We start from the raw sequence: 21,248 nt of genomic DNA, 5'->3' as shown, positions 1-21,248 counted from the left end.
GCAAACTTCAACGGCTCATGCCACCGAGAGCAAGCAAGCGGTTCACTCCGCCTGTTGTGCACTGCTGTCGGCCACACTGCTCTCCATGATGGCTGGTGTGACAGCTCCGTCGTGCTGACCCGCGCGTGTCTGCAGATGCTGGAGCATCGTTCTCTCTGCGCCCTGCATGCTCACAAAGAACTCCTGCACATGATGTGTGCGTGTGCGCGCATGTGTGATTTGTGTGATGTGCGTATGACCAGGGGACCCCTGCACTCACTGTGCTAGACATCGGGTTGCATGGAGACGCTGCAGGGAACAACAGAACGCAATGCACATGGAGTACCACGCAGCAGCAGCAGCAGCAGCACAATGATGACAGACTGTCTTGTCGCCGCTGTGGCTCACCCTGAACGAAAAGTCTGTGGTGCCGTCAGCAGGGATGCACTCCGGGAAGCGCCGGCGAAGGTAGTTGCGGAGTCTCTTCTGCACAAATTAACCAAGGGGCCCCAAGGGAAGAAGAGAGGCTTTCGGTGATCAAAGACGGGATACAGGCTCATGCAACACGCCAAGCATTGGAGCGGTCACACACTCACTCACTCAAACACACACACACTCACACACTCACTCAAACACACACACTCACACTCACGCACACACTCCGCCCTTGCTCAGGAACATTGAGCCACGTACACTCTCTGCAAAATGGATGATCTGAATGCTTGCTTCCAAGTTATTCTGTGAAGCCGGATTCAAAACACACACACACACACACACACACACACACACACACACACACACACACACACACACACACACACACACACACACACACACACACACAAATACATGCACATACATGGGACCGCGCAAGCGAGCAAAGCGAATGAGTTGCTGGAACGAAAGCAGTGTGATGTGATGTGGTGTGGTGTGATGTGACGTGCTGCAGGTCGGTTCAACCACCGCGCAAAGCGAACCCAACCCACCTGATTCTCTTGATCTTCCATGGCGCGTTCTTGTGGTGAAGGCACATCTTCGTGTATTGCGTCATCCTCAGCGTCACTGCTTTTGTCCCCCGCGGGCTCAATCTTATCAACATCCCACGGCTCGAGCAGATGCTTCTCGCCATCGCTCGTCTGTAGGCGCACTCCTCCCCGGGCTGCACACTCCCGCTTGCTGTCATCCTGCCGATGACGATCAGGTGGCAACTGCTGCGTTCCCTGCACAGCTTCTGGCGACTGCTTGCTGTTCTTCTGTGTTTTCACCTTCTTCTTCTCCATATCCTTCATCTCCTCGTCCAGCGCTGCATGATCGTCCCGCATCTCAGGGTTCCTGCAACTTTTCGTTTCTCGAGGTGTGGCACGGGAACTTTCTTGCTCTCGACGTTGCTGGTTCTGTTGCTGCTGTTGCTGTTGTTCACCTTCCACGCCTTGGCTGTTTGCTTCAAGTGCCTTCGACTCCTGTCGCTCATTTTCAGCTCCGTACAATTGCTGTTCTCGGATGTCTTCAGCTTCTTCTTGCCGCCCTCCAATGCTCTCGTCGCCACTGTGACGCTCCTGCATCCTACTCGTCTTGCTGCTTGTGTCGGGACCAGCGCGTGTATCTTCTTGCAGAGCTGTGCCCGTTTCTGAGGCACCACCTGTGGTGGTGTTGCTACGTGTCGCGTGCGTGTGTGGTGGCTGTCCTCGGGTCGTTGTGGATTTAACAGCGGGCACCGCTTCACGCAGACTGCTGCTGGCGCTACCAGTGCTGCTGGTGCTGTTGCTATCAGCAGACGTACTGGTGGCGCTGGCGTGGCTGACGCCGCTGAGTTGTTCTCGGGTTTCGGAGGTACCACGCACGGTTGACGGCGACATGTGCGCGGAGAACGGTGTCACCCCACGCGTGCGAGCAAACGAGACGCGCTTGGAGCTGTCATCGCTATGACCGCGATTGTTGCTGTTGTTGCATGACTGCTTGAGGATGGATCGGAGGCCTTCTTTGCTGCTGATGTCATCCTCCTCAACAACCACTGACCAGCTGCTCTCGTGCAGTTCTTGCTGTGCTTGATGACAGGAGCGTTGCTGCTGGCCTTGCCCAATCGTGGGCGACTTTGCCTCTTGGTTATTGCTGCCATTTTCTCGTGGCGGCAATTCAACTGTCTTCCTTCTCTTCGGTGACGGGTTGCCTTTGTCCCCTTCACCTGCTGTGACTGCTTCTGCACCGGATGTTGCTGCCTGTGCTGCTTCTGTTGTGTCTGCTGCCGCCGCAGTTGTTGTTGTGTCTGCTGCTGCTGACTGCTCCTTCTCCTTTTCCACTGTTGCTTTTTCTCCGCTCTCCAACGACGTGCCTGCATCGGCGGGCACATCTTCGCGGTCACTAGCATGCGGGTGGTTTGGCTCGTGGACCCTGGCTCCGTCCACATCGCGAAGCAGCGTCTTGCGCACCTTCTTCATGGCTGCGCGCACACGCGGGCGCCCTGAACCAGTTTGCAGCAGAAACAGCCGGTGCGCACGAGTGTGAGGCGTTTGAAACACATACACACACACACAACGTGACACGAGCGTGCAACATGAACGTGCAACATGTGTGTGTGTGCGTGCGTGTGTGTGTGCGTGTGTGTGTTTGTACATATGCGTTTGTTTGTTTGTTTGATTGTGTGAGCACGCTTTTGGTTGTCTTGCCTGTCTTCTCCTCCTTACATGCATGAACCACAAAACACCCGTTTCTTCACCTTTTCTCGAGCGGGCCATTGGCGTGTGCTGCTGTTGGCCCTTGGATGATGACGGCGGCGGCTTGCTCGGAAACGCTGGGATTCTGTGGTGGATGCACAGTACCGCGGGCAGCACGGGCAAGGAGCAGCGTGGGAATGAATGTGCTTGGGTGTTTGCGGGGTCATATGTACTATGTGCTTGGGTGGCGAACAATACATGAGGATGCAAAAGGGGGGAGGGCAAAGTATGTGCGATCGCCACAAACGTGTGTTCACGCGTGGAATTCGCTCGAGTGGCAGCGGTTGGAATACGTCCGAAGGGGTGCCAACGGCAGGTGTAGGCCATGTCGCGCCCTTACGCTGACGTTTCCTGGTTGCGAACTTCGGCCTCCGCTTGTTCCTGTGACAAATCACAACATACCCTCGCGTGAGAATTGCATGCTTCATTGTCGCCGAGGAAAAATGACAGCAGACAATGCGACAGGGTAACTCTCGGCCCCCACCCGGCATCGTGACCACCTTGAAGCGCAGCAGTCCTTCAGCATTGATTGCCCGCTGCACGACCTGCCCATAGCACAGACAAAGCAGCGCGTAGATGTTGAGTAAACAAATCACACATGCGACAGGAAGTCTCGGACACGACGACTGGCACGACACGGCGATGGGGACGCCTCGTCCTTGCGACCTTGACTGGTCACGGCCATCACCGTGTGTCACTCACTGTGCAGCACCCACCTCCTCATATTTGGCCTTCCATTCGGCATGGTTCGATTGCAGTTTCTGTTCCAGGCGCTCGCAGCGGCGCAGCAGTCGGCCCACCGCCTCCTGAAACAAGAAACACCAGCATGAGAAGCAATGCGGTGGCGGAGGAAGGTGTGATTGCATCAAATGTGCTGCTGGATGATCACACCACTGGATGCAGTCTGAAAAAGACACACCCACACACAAGCAAAGCGCGCGCACACACACACACACACACACACACACACGCACACACGCACGCACTCAATCACGCACACAAAGCGCGTACACCCTCCCCCCCCCCACACACACAATCACGCACACACACGCAAAATACACCCGCAACACCGGCACAGCAAGCGCACATAATCACGCACCTCCTTTGCTTTTAGCTTTGATCTGCAAGACCTGAACTCAAACTTGAGCTGGTGCAGCTGCTCGTGTAGTTCCTTCACGTGTGCGTCCTTGGAGGCAACCTGCCAAGTGGTAGCAGCAGCAATATGCAACCAAGGCAGCCAGAAACGCATGGCAGCAAGGAAGGACCCTCGAGCTTCAATGCAAAGTATGTTGAGAGCAGGCGGTGGCGTGGATGTAGCAAGCACTCGAAAGCGTGTTCACGCGCAATCTATCCACCGCCCTAAGTGGATGAACGCATGCGAGCGTAGGGGCATATCGAACCTCGTCATGTAGTTGTTGCTGCAGCGCCTCTGTACAGGAGACACGCGCCAGTTTTCCTTCCAGCTGCTGTACCCTGATGGCGACAGGCGTCATTCATGACCCACAACAGTACACATAAACACCGCATCAGCAGAGTGGATCACACACATGTGCAAACAGCACACGAACACACACGAGAGCACACATGCATGTACACACCTGATGTGCTTCTCCTTGAGCGCGGTGGACAAGTCGGAGATGATGGATTCGAGTTCCTACAAGCAGCAGTCACGGGGGTTATTGCGAAGTGTGGTTGATGTGAAGGTGCTGGTGTTTTGTCAGATAATGCACTTGTGAGAGCTTGCGTGTGTGTGTGTGTGCGTGTGTGCGAAATTGAAGAAGCAGTCGGTTCCTGGTGACCTTTAGATGCGAGAGATTTAACACACAATACCTCCACGTTTGTTGTTTGTTCTTGCGCTTGCTGTAGGCGTCGTTTCGCCTCCTGTGTTTCGTGTGATGCCAGCGCACGCTGCTCAGCCAAGGTGTTTTCCAGCACTGACACGTTGTCGCGTGCAGAGGTCGCGGTGCATACATGTGAGAAGGTCTACGAGTGTGCTCAAGCAAGCGAGAGCAGATACCGGTTCACATATGATTTCAAACACACAACGCAACATGCAGCAGTGCGCGGTGTGCGGTGTTGTGTTACCTGCGAGTTGGCTGCGTAGCTCCTCGCATTCTGCCGTGTAAGCTGCGGCCTCCTGTTGGCGCTGTGCCAGCTCCTGCTTCGCCTGTTCGCGGGATGCAGCTTCCACCTCTCGCACACGCGCGAGCTCCTCCTCCAATGCGGACACACTCACCCTGCACACAGCAGCAGCAGCACAAGCCAGGGGGAGGGGGAAGGGTGACGACGGAACACGGTTGTGTACTCATCGTGAAGGTGTTGTGCTCAGCGTTGCAGGTGCGCGCCCGTGTCGTGTGTGAACGTGTAAATCAATAAATGGAGTGGTGTGCACAGCAGTACTCACGCTGATTGGGCCACTTCGGCTTTGAGCTGGTTGATTGTCTGCTTGAGAGTGTCGCTTTCCTCCTCAAGCTCAGCCTGACGGTGCAACGTGTGCTCCTTCTCCCTGAAAAACGACTCTTGCTCTTGAATCCACTGTTCAACTCAGAGCAAGCCAGGTTGAGTTCACGCAAGGCAGGGGGGGGGGGGTTGTTAATGCATTCAGGCCACATCCATTCATATCAAGCGGAAATACAGGCGCAACAGCCGAGCAGCAGCGGCAGCGGCGGCGGCGTTAGCGTTTGTGTCAAAAGGAAGTTGCCTTGCTCTCAGCACACGCACCTGCTGCATGGCGCTGTTGCTGTAGTCCAGTTGCTGCTGAGCAGAGTGCAGTTTCTCCTGCGCTTCTTGCAGCTCTTGCGTTCGTTCCTCAAGCTGATCATCGCACAAGATGTGGGCATGAGCAGCAAGCATTCAAAGTGGTGCAGATGATACAATCACGTTTGAGGCACCGACACACACCGTTTTGTGCTCGTGTGTGTGTGTGTGTGTGTGTGTGTGTGTGTATGTATGTGTGTGTGTGTGTGTGTGTGTGTGTGGTCCATTCAACACGCACCCCCGGCAATGCACGCGCGCACCTGCAACACACACACACACACACACACACACACACACACACACACACACACACACGCCAACAATACACACGCACGCAGACCAACCTCATGCTGGAGAAGCTTGAGCGAATCTGTGGGCGGTTGCGGCGGTTTGGAGGTGCCTGTGGCATCATTTGAGGTCGTTGTGTCTTGCTGCTGTTTCTGCTGCAGACGCTGCTGTTTCCAGCGGTGCTGCAACTCGGCAAGAGCGTCCCCGAGCCGAGTGTCGTCATCGAGCAACTGCAAACACATGACATGGTTATGCGACCACGAGGTGTGAGGGGCAGCGGTATGCCGCCACTGGTGCATTTCTCAACACATTAGAGGAAAGCGTGGGCAGGCAGACGAGTTTGCTCGCACTGACACAGTGTCATGGCACTTGCACGCAAGCTCGCGCAAGCTTGCACGGTTGAATGCGCATGCACACACAAGCACGCTTGCACAGCCTCACTTGATCTTTGACGGCCGTGAGGGCCTCGAGCTGCTGGTGGACATGTTCAAGGTCGCTCTTCACCCGCATGAACTCATCGCGCGCCTCCGCCCTCGCCGTGACAGACGCCTAGCCAACCATCATCATGTGGACACGGTTGGTTGTGATTGAGCCCACCAGACAGCCAGCAGCGTTGCAATGCCACTACAGACATCAAGGAAACCCCTTGGGTCATTAAGCACAGTACTGTCCTCCCTTCTTTCACGCACACACGCACGCACACTCACACACATCTGGCTGTTGCGTGCTGAACTTGTGCACTCAATACCTCCAGTTGCGTCGCCATGCGCTGCGTTTGTTGCTGTTGCTGTGCTTGAGCTTCCTCCCAGACAACCTGATGAAAGGGATGATGGTGGCGGACAAAGGACATGCTTTGAGAGGTGTCGTGACTCACGGCGAAGGGGAGAGGGAAGGTGGCACGAAAGCACACCTAAATACATGCGCAGAAGAAAGCGCAGGTACAAGCGCAGACGTATGTGCAGAAACAAGTGCGCAAGCGTGCGCGGAAGAAGAGAAGTCATCCAACAAAGGCAAGCAAAGAAACGACAACAACCATGACTGTCAATGCTCACGGCGAAGGCATCAAGTCAGACAGGGCATCAATGATGGGGGTTGGAAAAGCTGCACACCTGTTGCGCTTCGAGCTGCGTGGCAGAAGCGATGGCATCCTCCAGCTTCTTGCCGAGGCATTGCACGATGCCTTCATGTTGCAGCTGAGTGTGCGCCAGCTCCTGTCTGTATTCTTCCAGTTGCACCTCGTGCTGGTGTTCGCGAGACTGCAGGGCGTACTCGAGCTGTGCGACCCGCTGTCGAAGCTCCTTCGAGGTCCATGGCAGAGTCCAGCCGCAAGTGGTGAGTGCAATTGTGGAATCTCAGAGCACAGCCACGTGCTAGATTTGTTTCGCATTCTCTTGCGATCAACTCCTGTGCACGATGATCAGAGTACACGAGTACACTCCACTCATGTGTGCAGCACCGCATGACCGTATGCCATTGTCTCAACCACACATGCGCACACGTACACAGTGGCAAGCGTACTGTGTTTGCTTCTTGCTGTTGGCGCAGGTCTTGGTGGGTATCGAAGAGGCGCCGACGCTGTGATTCAAGCGCACAGTTGGTGTTCGAGGCCTGTTGGGCAAGCTGTGGAGCAAAAGGTTTGAGCACCAATGGTTGCAGCATCGGTTCATCACGCACACGCACGCGGCAAAGAGTTCAGAACACACAGAGGGACACACAGAGGAGCATACAAAACAACAGACACACACACAAATACACAGACACACAGAGGAGCACACAGAGGAGCACACAGAGGAGCATACAAAACAACAGACACACACACAAATACACAGACACACACACAAACAGAGACAAACAGACAGACGGATAAACACAGATGGATACCCACAGACACACAGACAAACACAGACAAACAGACACAGCCGGACAAACACAGACGGATACCCACAGACACACACACACGCACGCACACACACGCACACACACACACACATTGCGCGGGATTGTTGCGAAGCTCACTTTGGTGATGCGGTGCTTCAAGGCTGGCCAAGCTGAAGTTGGTCGCCCTGGTGTGCGAGGTGGCGTCGCTGCTGCCGGCACGCCTTCTTCTGACCTCGCAACCGTGGCCATGCTGCTCAATCAGCAATGGAAGCAAAGAACAACAAGCAAAAGCGCGTCGTGCTGGCGGTACACGCCTGCGTCACAGACGCCGTGTGTGGTGGCAGTGAACCTGATCGCACCAGCAACGCGCAGCAACACAACCAAGAACAACCGTCGTCGCAGTGGTGGTCGTAGTCAATAGGTCAATGCAAAGGCAGTGGATGCAACAGAACCGAAACATACAGGGAGAGGGGAAGAGAGAAGACCGGGTGAGTGACATGACATGATGTGCCAACGCACAAACACACACGCGCGCGCGCACACGCACATGGTGAGCGAGGGCAGGGGCAAACACAAACACAAACAGACAAACAAATCTCATGTCATCATCACACTGAACATCCGCATTTCAAAAGTTTTCCCGCCAAAGTACACGACAGCACAAGTACGGCGGCAAGTTGTGCGCAACAACGACAACAACAACCATGACGGACCGTGCGGTGCACAACGTGTTCAGTGGCGCATCGCTGGCTGTGGACAGGTGCAACAACGAGCGTGGAGATGCAGCGTTCTTGGAGCAGGCGTTGACCTCGGCGCGTGCACGCTTCCTTCCCTTTGTGAACCTGGAAGTGGTGGTGAATTCCACAAGCTCGGCAGCAGTGCCAAAGCTTGTCTGGTTGTCACGCCAACACCCAGCCATTGCCGCCCTGCTGGACAACTCCGCCAGCAGCAGCGACGACAAGCACTTCAGTCACAAGGGCTGTGTGCTTCTTGGCAAGGTCACGGATGCCACTGAACTTGGTGAGGAGGAGAACAAGCGACTTGTACCTTGCTTCAGCCACAACGCTAAACTGTCTGCGCTTCCACACATCAGCGCACATGCAGCCGCTCTGCCAGTCTCATGCAAATACACACACACACACACACACACACTCACACACACTCACACACACACATCCACCCACCCACTCTCTCGGTCGTGCATCTTGTGCTGATGCAGACAACGTGGAGGTGGGTGACTTTTTGTGGGCATTTCCGACTACACCGCAAACTTTGGCGGAGCACTCGTTCGGTGAGCGTGGCAACTGTTGTTTTTACTGCTGCTAGCGATACAGAACAGCCTGATTGGAATTACAGATTGGCATGTGCTGTCGTCCCTCTCACGCTCTGTGATCATTTTGACCTGGTTTCTTCATCGTCGCCAGGCGAGGCGGCAGCTCCGCTGAATGTTCGCACCTATGCTCTGAGCACGGCAACACGCACAGAGGCAGCCATCACTGCCCATGCAAAGTACGACTCTGTGCGTGTGTGTGTATGTGTGTGCAGTGTGCGTATGTATGTACTTGTGTGTGCAGTATGCAGTGTGCGTACGTGTGTGTTACAGACGTAGCAGCGTACCGCATCTGTTGCCTGCCCACTTACGAATGCAACTTCAAACTAGACCACATCACTCACCTGCCCCCACTCTGTCCCTCCCTCCCCCCATTACTTTGCCACGAAACAACGACAGGGCGTTGCTTGAGTTTCTACAGCGACACCGGTTCTGCGGGCTGTGTGGCAAGCGCGTTGTGGCGCGAAAAGGCGGCAGTGAGCTTGCGTGCGAGGCCGCACCAGAGTGCACGGGCCGGTGGTTCCCGCGCACGGACCCCGTCGTCATCATGGTTGTTGTCGACCCCGCCACCAACAGCGCGCTGCTGGCCCGCCAGTCGCGCTACCCGCCTGGCATGTGGTCTGCGCTGGCCGGATTTATGGAGCACGGCGAGTCTGCGGAGGAGGCGGTGCGGCGGGAGGTGCAGGAGGAGGCCGGCGTGCGCGTGGGCGCGTGCACGTACCACTCGTCGCAGCCGTGGCCGTTCCCGTACTCGCTCATGCTCGGGTTTGTGGCGCAGGCGACCACCACGGACATCACCGTCGACCCGAACGAGCTTGAGGACGCGCGATGGTTCACGCTGGCGGAGGTGCAGGCGATGCTGGAGAACAGCGGCGGCCAAGACGGCCTGCGCACCCCACCGAGCGGGGCCATTGCACACCAGCTCATGCGCCACCACGTCGCAACAGCCACGGCACAACAGCAACAGCAGCAACAACAGCAGCAACAACAGCAGCAGCCCATGTCCATGCTGTAATCTATCGTGGACGCGCGCTATTTGCCCCGTGCATGCGTGTGTATTGTGTAGAACGCTTCGAAGACGTGCTGTGCTGTCTTGGACTGCTTTTTTTTTTTTTCACCCGCGTAAGATGATGTCTTGCATCAATCCACCAAACCAGATACGAATTCACACATGTTTACACCTGTGCCGCACACGTGGTTTAGTTTCTCTCGAGCACCTGCACGCCAGTAAATTAACCAACAGTCGCACTCAGCGGCCATAACGTGATACGATTGCGGACCGTGTAATGTAAGCCAACCAATCAGTCACTGTTCCAGATGCAGTATTGAAAATGTCTTCCTCCGTTGTACATACACACACACACACACACACACACACACACACAATACACACATGTCCACACTTTGCCAGAGTCACTGTGTGTGGGCAATGTCTGGGTCTGAGACGACGACGTTTTGTGGCAGCGGCTCGGCTCTGCGGAGGCGCCATCCAAACTCCCGCGGCTCCGCGTTCAGCTTCTTCTCAAAGTACTTGACAACGTGCTGCAAAGGAAAGAAAGGGGGTGCGGCGACCATGATCAGGTGAATGGAGCCAGAATCACGATTGTGGAGAGAGACGTGAGTGTGTGTGTGCGCGTGAGAGAGAGAGTGTGTGTGTGTGTGTGTGACGTGAGTGTGTGTGTGTGAGAGAGAGAGTGTGTGTGTGTGTGAGAGAGTGAGAGAGAGAAGCGAGACCAAAGCGTTAGCGGCTGATGCCACAGCCGAGCTACTGAGGGATGCTGGAGCGATTGATCAAGCGAGCAAGCAACATGCAGCCACACACGCACACACACACGCACGCACACACACACACACTCTCTCTCTCCCAGTCGCCCTTGCGCTTGTCGCATAAACAGCACGCTAAGCAAAGACCCCTCAGGGGTCAACTCAACTCACCTGAACTGTGTCAAGCTTGGACACCATGTTCATGTCCACATGCTGGTTGAATGCTTCCTCGCACTCTGCAAGCAGCTGTGGGGGCGTTGCACACAGCACAGGCAGACAATGCATGCAGGAAGTAAAGGTGTCAGCAAACGCACACACGTAATGACTCAGGTGGCCCAGAAATGCAACAGCAAAAGATGAGCAGTCCACGTCACTTGCACATGTCATGACTGCCGTGCACCCCACAACACGTACCAAGTACTTTTCGCGCAGCGATGACAGCCTTGTCTTGTCGCTGATTGAAGAGCCAGCACTTGACCTCAGGGATGCTAGTCGCTCCTTTACAAACACATCCACAGACTCGGGCACCGCCTTTGTTTCCACACCCCTGTTCAACAGAGCACATCAAGAGCGCGTGAGCTAAGGCAAGCGTGCACACACTTGCATACTTGCGCGTGTGGGGCAGGAAAGTGTTCACGGATGAGGAACCAAGGCATGCACAAGCCTGTTGTCAACAGCATGGCAACACCAACACACGAGCGCCATCATACACCTGCAGTCACCAACAGACCACGGCACTTCACGCACTTGAAGGCTTCTCCGGCAGGTTGCACGTCTTGGGGCTCAGCCACCGCATCCTGTGTCTTCTCCTTCTTCTCTTCCTCCTGGCTTGGTTTCAAGATCTTGGACCAAATGCTCATGCTGTGTTGCGCCAAGATTTGGGTAGTAGTAGGAGCAAGCGCAGGCATGCCTGTTGCTGCTGTTGCCGCCGCCATTGACCCTGTTCTGCTTGCATGGCTTGCACGCGACACCAACCCTTGTGCCACCACCGTCGCCAGCCGCCTCGCTGCCATCTTCGGTGTGCACGTTTTCAAGAAGGTGTTGAATCTTGTTGGAAAATGCCCACAAATCTTCACAACTCACCTCTGTGCCTAATTTTAGTGGATTGTCCTGTTAAAAGGATTTGGTAGTGGTCCTGCGACACCGCTGACCTGATGGCAGTGCTGGTGGTTGTGGTTGTGGTGGCTGTGTTGGCTGTCACAGCTGGTGCAGCCACAGCGAAAGCAGACCCTCCGCTAATCAAGTGGTCGCAGACGGCTCAGGCCTTGAAGCTTCACATCACTCACAGCTGCCCTACCGCTCCCACGGCTGTCTTTGAGCGTGCAACCTTGCTCCTCACGTGTTCCGATCTTGAGGTGCGTCCTTGTGTTTGTGTTGTTGTTTGTGTTGTTGTTTGTGTTTGTTTGTGCATGTGCATGTGTGTGTGCGTGTGTGTGCGTGTGTATGTGCATGTGTGTGTGCGTGCGTTTGTGTATGTATACGTGTGCATGCGTGTGTGCATGTGCATGTGCATGCTCGTGTGCATACTTGTGTGTGTTTGTGCATGTGCGTTTGTGTATGTATACGTGTGCATGTGTGTGTGCATGTACATGTGTGCGTGTGTGTGTGTGTGTGTGTGTGTGCCACACTGCGTATCTCCGCCTTCTTTCCGTACGCTGTTCATCGACGCTACACACGATGTGTGCAGGAAGCTGGAATAACGCTGGAGCTGCGCGAGGACATTGTGGCTGAAAAGTCCGAGTGCCACCCGGTCTCAGCCACGAAATTGTCCTGCAGCCTGACCAAAGAGATACCTCACGCCTTTGACCGCCTCGAAGAGAACCCAACGGCATTCTCAGGGTAAGGTCAGCAATGGGTGTATGGAGCCCCCCCCCCTTTTTTTTTGCATGCTCAAGTTTCACTGGCGTGCATTGTGGGTGTGTGCAACACTTTGTACATGTTCCAACTCGAGAAAGCGCGCTCGTACCTTCGTATAGCTGCTTTTGCGCTCGCATGCATGCTTGTACACTTACATGCACGTGCTCACACTCGTATACGTGCGTTTTCACTCGTGGACAACTGCGCTCGTGCCCCGTGACTGTATGTTGCAGGCGCATCGTTGTGGACTGGGAGAGCTTTGATGACAGCCTCATTGACGAGACAGAGAGCGGGGAAGACGCAGGTGTACTGTATGCGGACACCCGCGTCACGCCGCTGTCCACCTCGGTGCTGCAAGCGAACCCGAGCTTTGTTGTGGTGGACGCCGATCTTGGTTGGTGTCGTGCGTGCAATCCAGCGAGAAGGGCATTTGTTAGGGTTGCTCGGCGCTTCCATGAGCAGCGGGATGACGTGGTGTTCGCCCATGTTGACCTTGTGGACAACCGGGCATTGCGCCACAGCCTCAACAAGACGTGTGACGGCCAATGTGTGCTGCACATCTACAGCCGCGACACGTCGCAGGTACAGTTTTTGGCATGTTTTGTGCGCGTGTGTGATGTGCGCGAATGTTATGTGTGTGTGTGTGTGATTTGATATGTGTGTGTGTGTGATGTGATGTGATGTGATGTGATGTGATGTGATGTGATGTGATGTGATGTGTGTGATGTGATGTGTGCGAATCTACTTTGCACATCCTTTGAACACCGTTGCGCTGAACATGCTCACCCTCCTTTCCACCAATCGACGACAACAACAACAACAACAACAACAACAACAACAACAACAACAACAACAACAATCGACGACAACAACAACAACAACAACAACAACAACAACAACAACAACAACAACAACAACAACAACAACAACTTAAACAACAACAACAACAACTTAAACAACAACAACAACACACACACACACACACATGTGCAACCGCTGGCTTCGCCACAGCCGCGGGCCATCTCGTTTGATGATGAGGAGGATGTGCTGTACGAGCGCGTGTCGCTGTACACATCTGCTCCTTTCAAGGACTTCTCATCCCCCGCGCAGGTCTTTGATTCGCTCATCGAGCACAAATCGTCCGTTCCCGCGCCGTGGCAAGGTGCGTGTGTGCGTGCATGTGTGCGTGTGTTCGTCCGTCTGCCTGCGTGTTCGTCCGTGTCTGTCTACCTGCGAATCCATTCTCCCTGCTGCCTGTCTGATTGTGACTGCGTGTGCAGAAGCGCATAACCGTGTACACTTGCTGTCTTTGTACCACATAACCTCACTTTCCCGCCATCACTCACGCTGCCCCAACATGCAGAGCGCCGAAAGACTGTTGCAGTTGTGGGCGTGTTTGGCAGTGCTGATACTGCACACAAGAGCGCCTTCACGCAATGGGGTGCAGCCAACGCCACACGCGAACTCTTCATCCTGGGTCTTGCCACCAGCGTTTTCCATGACATTCAGGTGCGGTTGTGTGTGTGTGTGTGTGTGTGTGTGTGTGTGTGACACATCCCCAGTTTGTGTGGAATCTTGCATCCACACTCACACACGCACGACTGCGCGACCCCGCCACGTGCTGACTCCTCTGCGCCCGTCCAGCCGCCCGCGGTTGTTGTGTTTCGCAGCGAAGATGGCGACTATGAGTCGCTCTCCGGTGACGCCATTCTCTCCACCAACCTCACGCACTGGGCCCTCATCAGAACGTCAGAACGTGCCACCTGCTTTGTGTGTGTGTGTGTGTGTGTGTGTGTGTGTGTGTGTGTGTGTGTGTGTGTGTGTGTGTGTGTGTGTGTGTGTGTGTGTGTGTGTGTTGCCATGTCTGAGCTTGGGGTTCCGTCTAGTTGCCCTTCACCCCCAAACTGACCTGTCCGACTTAGTTGTCTGCTTCCCCATCCTCGCTTTCACATCAACAGAAACAGCCAACAACAGCTTTCCACCACCACCACCACCACGAATCTCTGTGTGTTGATGTCCGATGTTACACTCTCCCCGCCCTGTTGACCTCCCCTCTCTGCTCTCTGCCTTGCACTGCGTGTCATCAGGCTGCCGCCTGTCGTCAAGTTCACGTGGACGTCGCGCGAAACACTCGAGCGCTCTGGTCTTCCTGTTGCCCACCTCTTTGTGCAGGTAGAACCAACGCTGGTGCTGGTGCTGGTGCTGGTGGTGAAGACTATGATGACGTGTGATGATGACTCAAGGCATGGTGTTCGTTGCTGTGGCCGTTGCTGTGGTCGTTGTTGTGGTGAGGGTGGTGGCGATTATCAGTTGTTATAGTGCTGGGGTGACAGATTCAAAGTAGCACATGCAGACAGGCTTGTTCGACCTGTTCTCCGGGTTTGGTTCACAACTCACGTCGACACACAAACACGCACACACACACACACGTGCATGCATGCATGCACGCACACACGCTGGCTCATCGCCTTTTCCTCTTTACGTGCGTTTTATGTTGCAATAGGACGCACAAGCAAAGCAGCAGGCACGCGCTCTCTTGCAAAGCGTGGCTGCAAGCTACCGTGATGCAATCACCTGTACATATGTCACATCAGAGTTTCCAGAAATTCGCGACGACTATGGTTTGTTTCATGCTCATGCACCTTTCTCACCAAATGCTTTCATTCTTGATGGTGAACCAGTGCGCAACTCACTCATTCCGGATATTCCATGCACATCTGTGTGTGTATGTACATGTGCATGCGTATGTACATCTCCGCGCGCGCGTGTGTGTGTGTGTCTGTATGTGTGTGTACACGTGTGTGTGTTTTGTTTGTTTTGTGCCTCTGCAGGCATCCATGAAAGTTCCCTGCCCGCGTTTGGCATTGCAGAGAACGCCTTCCCACAAAGCGCTCGCTATCCCCTTATCACGAAGAGTTTGACACAAGCAGAGGTGTGTTCTCTCATGACGTATGAACTCGTGCACGCTTGTGCACTTGCGTGCTTGTGTGCTTCTAGCTGCGTCTGCGTCGACGCCACAACCACCACCCGCCATCACCATCCTGGCCCGCTATCGCCAACCACTCCTTCGCAGGTTGCCGGCTTCGTGTCGCGGTTTCTTGCGGGCGAACTGACGGCAGCGCCCAAGACAGAGGCAGGCGACACGTCGTTTGAACCAGGACACTTGGCAAAGGTTTGGGCTGTGTGGGGTGGGTCAGAACACCTTCCTGCGCTGAAGTACACATGCTGTTGTTGTACCGACCCAATACGCCCCCAGCTTGTCACCACACACACACACACACACAAACACGTATGCACACATACACATGCATACACACGTACACACGTTCACACGTCAACACACGCACATTCTGTTGAGTTCAGGTGTCTCTGCGTACATTTGAACCGTTTGTGGATGGAGATCGAGACGTGCTGCTGTTCTTCTGCCACGAACTTCACCCGTCTTGGCAGAGGGCGCGTGCTATACTGCAAGAGGTGAGCTGTTGACTTTGGTGGAGGGGCGTTGAGTGCAGGACGTGCACGCATGACCCCACACTCACTCACTCACACACACACACACACTCACTCACACTCACTCGCTCACACTCACTCACTCACTCACACACTCTCTCTCACGCACACTCACTCACTCTCTCACGCACACTCGCACACACGCGCTAACGCACACTCGCACGCACACTCGCACGCGCACACTCTCTCGCTCACTCACTCACTCACGCTCACACTCGCTCACTCACACACTCGCTCGCACAACTTCAGACTGCACACGTGCTGTCGGCGAGTGGCGCGATCATCGGTGTGTACAACATTGGCGGGAATGCGCCCCCGCCGGGTCACGGCCAGCGCTTCAACGCTGCCAACCTCAAGGGGTTTCTCTGGACCCACACCATGGACCACACTGCCCGACCAAAGGTGCGCGGGAAGGGAAGGAGGCAGGGGAGACGGGGAGGGAGAACTATCGTGCCGTGTTGTGCGTTGTCGCCTTCTTCCTCCACGTGCGGGCTCTGTCAGTCCGGTATGGCTCGACAGCGATGGCGTCCTCGCGAGATGTCCACACTTTGTTTCGCTTCACATCCGCCCCCTCCCAACTGTTCTTTTTGCTGCGTCCCCCCTCTTCCTCACCATTTCCTTCCTCCTTCTCCCTCATGTTTAGGCGTACACGGGCTCCATCAAGCGCTCTCGCATCCTCAAGTGGCTCAAGGCGAATGTGCCCGCGGTGAAGAAGACTTGGGCTCAAATCCAGGCAAACGTCAAGGAGTTGAAAGCGCAGGTGCGTGTTGTCAGCCAAACACAAACCCACGGGTGTGCAAGCGTACAACACCAAGTTCATTGGACGCTCGTGTCCAAGTATGCGTGTGGCGATTATGGCTCTTGAAGTTTTGTGGCGCTCACTTGCGCCTGCGTGCTCTGTGCCAGCAGACGGGAGAAGAGAAAGCGAGAAAGCGGGGCGTATTCCAGGAGTTTGTGGACCAGCTGTCCCACTTGAGCCACGTGAGCAATTGGCATCTCCATCACGCATGCGTCCGTACATGGCATCACGGTTCTGTTTGTTCCGCGGGCAACGCACCAGATTTCCTTGCATCATGATCAGACGTGCGTGCGTTGTTTGTTCTCGTCGCCACGCTCATGCATTTCGCATGCTTTTGTTCTGGTGGATGGGCGCAACAACAGGAGGCCTTGACGCAGGATGGCGGGGTTGTCAAGCACGTCATCCACCCTGGTTCCGGCAAATTCCTCACCCCAGGCTCCACAATCACCGTCCACATGATTGGATCGCTGCCCAATGGCACGGTCTTCGAAAACACCATGTGGGTTGTGTTCCCATACATGCTGTGTTGTGTGTGCGAGTGTATGTACGTATGTATGTATGTATGTATGTATGTACGTATGTATGTATGTATGTATGTATGCATGTATGTATGTATGTATGTATGTATGCATGTATGTATGTATGTATGTATGTATGTATGTATGTATGTATGTATGTATGTATGTATGTATGTATGTATGTATGTATGTATGTATGTATGTATGTATGTATGTATGTATGTATGTATGTATGTGTGTATGTATGCATGTATGTACGTATGTATGTATGTATGTATGTATGTATGTATGTATGTATGTATGTATGTATGTATGTATGTATGTGTGTATGTATGTATGTATGTATGTATGTATGTATGTATGTATGTATGTATGTATGTATGTATGTATGCATAAACATGCGTGCGCCCCTGCCTGTGTGCCCCTTCTTTGCATCATACTCATTGCCAACGTCTCGCTGTCCCATGCCCTCGTGCTACCGTCATGCACCGCTGTTTCGTGTGAATCAAACAGGGACGACGGTGTGCCCTACATGTTCAAACTCGGCACGGGCATGGCGATCCGCTGCTGGGACATTGGCGTCTCCAGCATGTCGCTCGGTATGCAAAGCGCTCTTGCTGATTTGTGCTGTGAGCGATTGCGCGTGCATTGTGTGTGCAAACATTTCCTTTGTATTAGATCGAACACACACACACACTCACACACACACACACTCTCTCTCTCTCTCTCTCACACACACACACACATACACACACATACACACACACAACACACAACACAGGTGAACGAGCGTACATTACGTGTGACAGCGAGTATGGGTACAGCAAGGTTGACACGCCGAAAACTATCCCGCCGCACTCGCCCGTGCGGTTTGAGATTGAAGTGATTGAATCTGAGCCTGCGCAACGAGAGGAGCTTTGATGTATGATACCCATCATCCCGCTCTGTGGTTCACCGTGGCAAGGGCGGTATCCGTCCGTGGCAATTGTCTCATCATCCTTGCTCGTCGTGACAAGCTTCACCTCCTCCCAGAATAGGAATTGCTTGCCTTGGTTGATGTGTTTCCTGTCATGTTATGTGCGGCAGAGGTATATTTTGGCAGTTACGCTGCTTGCGTGCTTTCCTCGGCTTGCAGCCTTCTTCCTCTTGAGTTACCAACATCAACGCCCCTTCAACCCCAGCAACTGCGTGGGTTACGCGGAATGCATCAGCGTCACTCGAGGCAGTACAGCGCGTGGGTGCTCGCATGAACCAGCCCACTGACATCAAAAGTCCACGTTACACTTGAAGGGAACAAACTGTGAAGTGAGTGGGGCTTGCACGAACAAACACGCAAGACATAAAACATGTTCAGTGCACCTCACGCCGACAGCCACATGAACCCAAGCACATAATGGTGAATCGATGATCAAGTAACGCTACACGCAAAAAGTCTTCGTGTGGTAATGGAGAAGGGTAACCAACGACACACAGCGCGAACAGTTGACACTAACAATGAAACCAGCGGTCACAGGGCTTGAATGGGCTAAAGGCACATGTAAAGTATTTGCTGTGGCTTCTGCAGTTATGGCTGGGAGGCGCTGCCGTTTGGCGCTTGGTACGGCTCGGGGGGAAGGTAAGGCTGCTGCTCCGTCGTGTACGAGTTGGGAGCAGACGGCAGCTGGGGAAGGGCCTGTTCCTCCTGCTGCTGCTGTTGTTGGTGGTGTTGTTGCTGCTGCTGCTTGCTGGCGTCGTCCAGCAAGGGCAGCTGTGATGGAAACGCGTCCTCAAACGAGGGGTTGTGCTGCGGTTGCTGCGTGCCACCCGGGACTGCGTGTGACGTCTGCGTGTCCACGGCTTGCGAGCCGACATTCCCTTGGATAGCTGGCTGTCCGTACGGTTGCAGTTGCTGGTGCTGCTGGTGCTGCTGTGGTGGTGGTGACAGTTGCTGGTGCTGTTGTGGCAAATGCTGATCGTGCTGGTGCCCCGCTGCTGTGTAAGCGACGTCATCGTACGTGAGCGCGGATGTCAGCTGCTGGGACACAGGCTGCTCATATGCAGCCGACACTTGTGACTGGTGCTGCTCCTGGTACTGGTCAGTCGGCGGGTACGATGCAAAGGGGTCTGTGCTTTGGTTGTATGCGGTCTGTGGCTCAACAAATGCAGACGTTGAGGCTGGGGGCACCTGCTCATACGCGTGCTGCTGCTGATGAAACTGCTGCTGCTGCTGCTGCTGCTGTTGCTGTTGTTGTTGTTGTTGTTGTTGTTGTTGTTGTTGTTGTTGTTGTTGTGTGTGTGTGTGTGTGTGTGTGTGTGTGTGTGTGTGTGTGTGTGTGGTGTCGGTCAATATGATCCATTTGTCGTGAAGAACCGGCCAACCGAAAACATGACAGCAAGAAGCATGCGGTCGTGGAACAGTGGACGAATGACTGCACCTTGCTCGGTGACGGTGTTCGCCTTGACCTGAAGCGATACGTTGTGCAACACGGCCAAGCTCGCCCTATTGATGAAGTTCACAACAAGCAAGTTTGGAGGGATGGCTCAGGTGTGAGGAAACGTGCGAGACAGCACGGAGCAAGGCCAAGACAATCAATTAATTGCTCGTCACTGGCGTACCTGACTTCTTCAAGCATGTATATTGCAGGCACTTGTCCGGCACCGTCAAGCGTTGTGAGGTTGTATGCCGTGTGCGACAACTGCCCCAGCACCGACATGTATTTGGTGTGTGCACGCACAGATACACACACGCGCGCGTGAGAACACAAACACCGCGCAAGCACGCCAACATGTGTGTGTGTGCGTGCGTGTGTGTGTGTGTGTGTAGCGGATGAGTGAAGCACCTCATGCGGGACGGTGTTCCACACGAGCGACGTGAGTGCATCCAGGTACTGGCAGTGCTGCACGGGCTCATCAACAACCTGAGGCGAGCATGATTAATGGATGACATGCATGCATCTTGATCAGCGGATAGCGACATCCGCACGCATCAACATGCCCACGCTGCACACACGAACAAGAGCAATGACAACAGTCTCGCACGCGAGCACGTATAACCCGCTTACAAAGACGAACATGCAGATGTTAAACGGCAAACGCGACGCGCACGCACCTGGAGAATGTGTTCTCGCAGTTTGTGCAGTCGCGTTCCGGCTGTCGGAAAGTCGAGTAGGAGTTTGATGCCGTAATCGTTGCGCATCAGCTGATTTGCGGGCGCTTTCAGGCTCCTGTCGGTTTGGTTGGCGATATGGCGGTGTATGACGTGATGACGCGATGATGTGGTGGTGTGTTAACGGATGAAACAAGGTGAAACAGGGTGGCAGGTCATGAGAAAATGCAAGGGTAGACGCACGGCGTGTTGACAAGCACGAAGCAACACAGACAGACACACAGACACACAGGCACACACTCACAGACACCCATGCACACACAGACACCCAGACACACAGAGCATGCACGCACAGACACACAGAGCATGCACGCATACAGACACACAGAGCATGCACACATACAGACACACAGAGCATGCACACACACAGACACACAGAGCATGCACACACAGACACACACATCGACACACAGACACACACACAGAGCATGCGCAAACGCACACGCAACATGCACATGAACGCGCCGTACCTTAGGCCCGTGTGCAGGGAGAGGCCAGCGAAGACGGGGACTATGAAGAAGCCGGCCAGGCTGGCGTCAAGCTTCTGTGCTCCCGCGTCCCCGAGAGGAGTGTTGCGGCTTGAGTAGAAGGATTTCTGCAGCAGAGCACAAGACCAAGCCAGGGGTGAATATGGGTGGGTAGGATCGAGGAGACAAGCGATGCACTGGAAGTGGGGTGGGAGTGTGTGGCAGGCGCGAGCGTTTGAGAACCC

General features: G+C 54.5%; 5 protein-coding genes across 5 annotated transcripts in view; 2 read left to right on the top strand and 3 right to left on the bottom strand.

Moving 5' to 3' along the window:
- Positions 1-42: 42 nt before the first annotated feature.
- Positions 43-8,273, bottom strand: PTSG_06266 (uncharacterized protein; the record flags this gene model as incomplete). The annotated part of the gene is made up of 21 exons (XM_004993098.1): positions 7,752-8,273; positions 7,254-7,355; positions 6,845-7,033; positions 6,484-6,549; positions 6,177-6,284; positions 5,792-5,965; positions 5,412-5,504; positions 5,095-5,225; positions 4,776-4,927; positions 4,521-4,624; positions 4,289-4,344; positions 4,091-4,163; positions 3,790-3,888; positions 3,407-3,496; positions 3,191-3,235; positions 3,031-3,071; positions 2,693-2,775; positions 966-2,437; positions 673-717; positions 388-465; positions 43-183 (listed from the first exon to the last, which is right to left on the bottom strand). The coding sequence occupies exons 1-21, from the start codon at positions 7,860-7,862 to the stop codon at positions 43-45; spliced, it is 3,453 nt and encodes a 1,150-aa protein (XP_004993155.1). The 5' UTR covers positions 7,863-8,273.
- Positions 8,248-10,196, top strand: PTSG_06265 (MutT/NUDIX family protein). The gene is made up of 4 exons (XM_004993097.1): positions 8,248-8,633; positions 8,833-8,904; positions 9,038-9,122; positions 9,343-10,196. Exons 1-4 carry the CDS (start codon positions 8,318-8,320, stop codon positions 9,956-9,958), a joined length of 1,089 nt encoding a protein of 362 aa, XP_004993154.1. The 5' UTR covers positions 8,248-8,317; the 3' UTR covers positions 9,959-10,196.
- A 106-nt stretch (positions 10,197-10,302) lies between these two features.
- PTSG_06264 (uncharacterized protein) lies at positions 10,303-11,782 on the bottom strand. Its single transcript, XM_004993096.1, has 4 exons — positions 11,455-11,782; positions 11,122-11,254; positions 10,879-10,953; positions 10,303-10,485 (listed from the first exon to the last, which is right to left on the bottom strand). The coding sequence occupies exons 1-4, from the start codon at positions 11,718-11,720 to the stop codon at positions 10,357-10,359; spliced, it is 603 nt and encodes a 200-aa protein (XP_004993153.1). The 5' UTR covers positions 11,721-11,782; the 3' UTR covers positions 10,303-10,356.
- Positions 11,783-18,778, top strand: PTSG_06263 (uncharacterized protein). Its single transcript, XM_004993095.1, has 17 exons — positions 11,783-12,062; positions 12,395-12,546; positions 12,798-13,146; positions 13,576-13,726; positions 13,928-14,073; positions 14,209-14,312; positions 14,652-14,736; positions 15,068-15,185; positions 15,396-15,496; positions 15,638-15,736; positions 15,928-16,038; positions 16,324-16,476; positions 16,718-16,834; positions 16,984-17,055; positions 17,236-17,372; positions 17,905-17,990; positions 18,173-18,778. Exons 1-17 carry the CDS (start codon positions 11,862-11,864, stop codon positions 18,310-18,312), a joined length of 2,322 nt encoding a protein of 773 aa, XP_004993152.1. The 5' UTR covers positions 11,783-11,861; the 3' UTR covers positions 18,313-18,778.
- Positions 18,457-21,248, bottom strand: part of PTSG_06262 (uncharacterized protein) — a 5,906-nt gene continuing 3,114 nt past the window's right edge. Inside the window, exons 10-15 of the mRNA XM_004993094.1 lie at positions 21,007-21,131; positions 20,480-20,594; positions 20,211-20,288; positions 19,987-20,066; positions 19,750-19,870; positions 18,457-19,612 (exon numbers count right to left, since the gene is read on the bottom strand). Coding sequence (XP_004993151.1) covers positions 18,956-19,612; positions 19,750-19,870; positions 19,987-20,066; positions 20,211-20,288; positions 20,480-20,594; positions 21,007-21,131 — 1,176 coding nt within the window. The 3' untranslated portion in view covers positions 18,457-18,955. The remainder of the gene's footprint in view (positions 19,613-19,749; positions 19,871-19,986; positions 20,067-20,210; positions 20,289-20,479; positions 20,595-21,006; positions 21,132-21,248) is intronic.

The sequence above is a fragment of the Salpingoeca rosetta genome (genome assembly GCF_000188695.1).
Source record: "Salpingoeca rosetta unplaced genomic scaffold supercont1.14, whole genome shotgun sequence".
In the NCBI taxonomy this organism is placed as follows: Eukaryota; class Choanoflagellata; order Craspedida; family Salpingoecidae; genus Salpingoeca; species Salpingoeca rosetta.
This window is presented reverse-complemented; position numbering and strand designations above follow the sequence as displayed.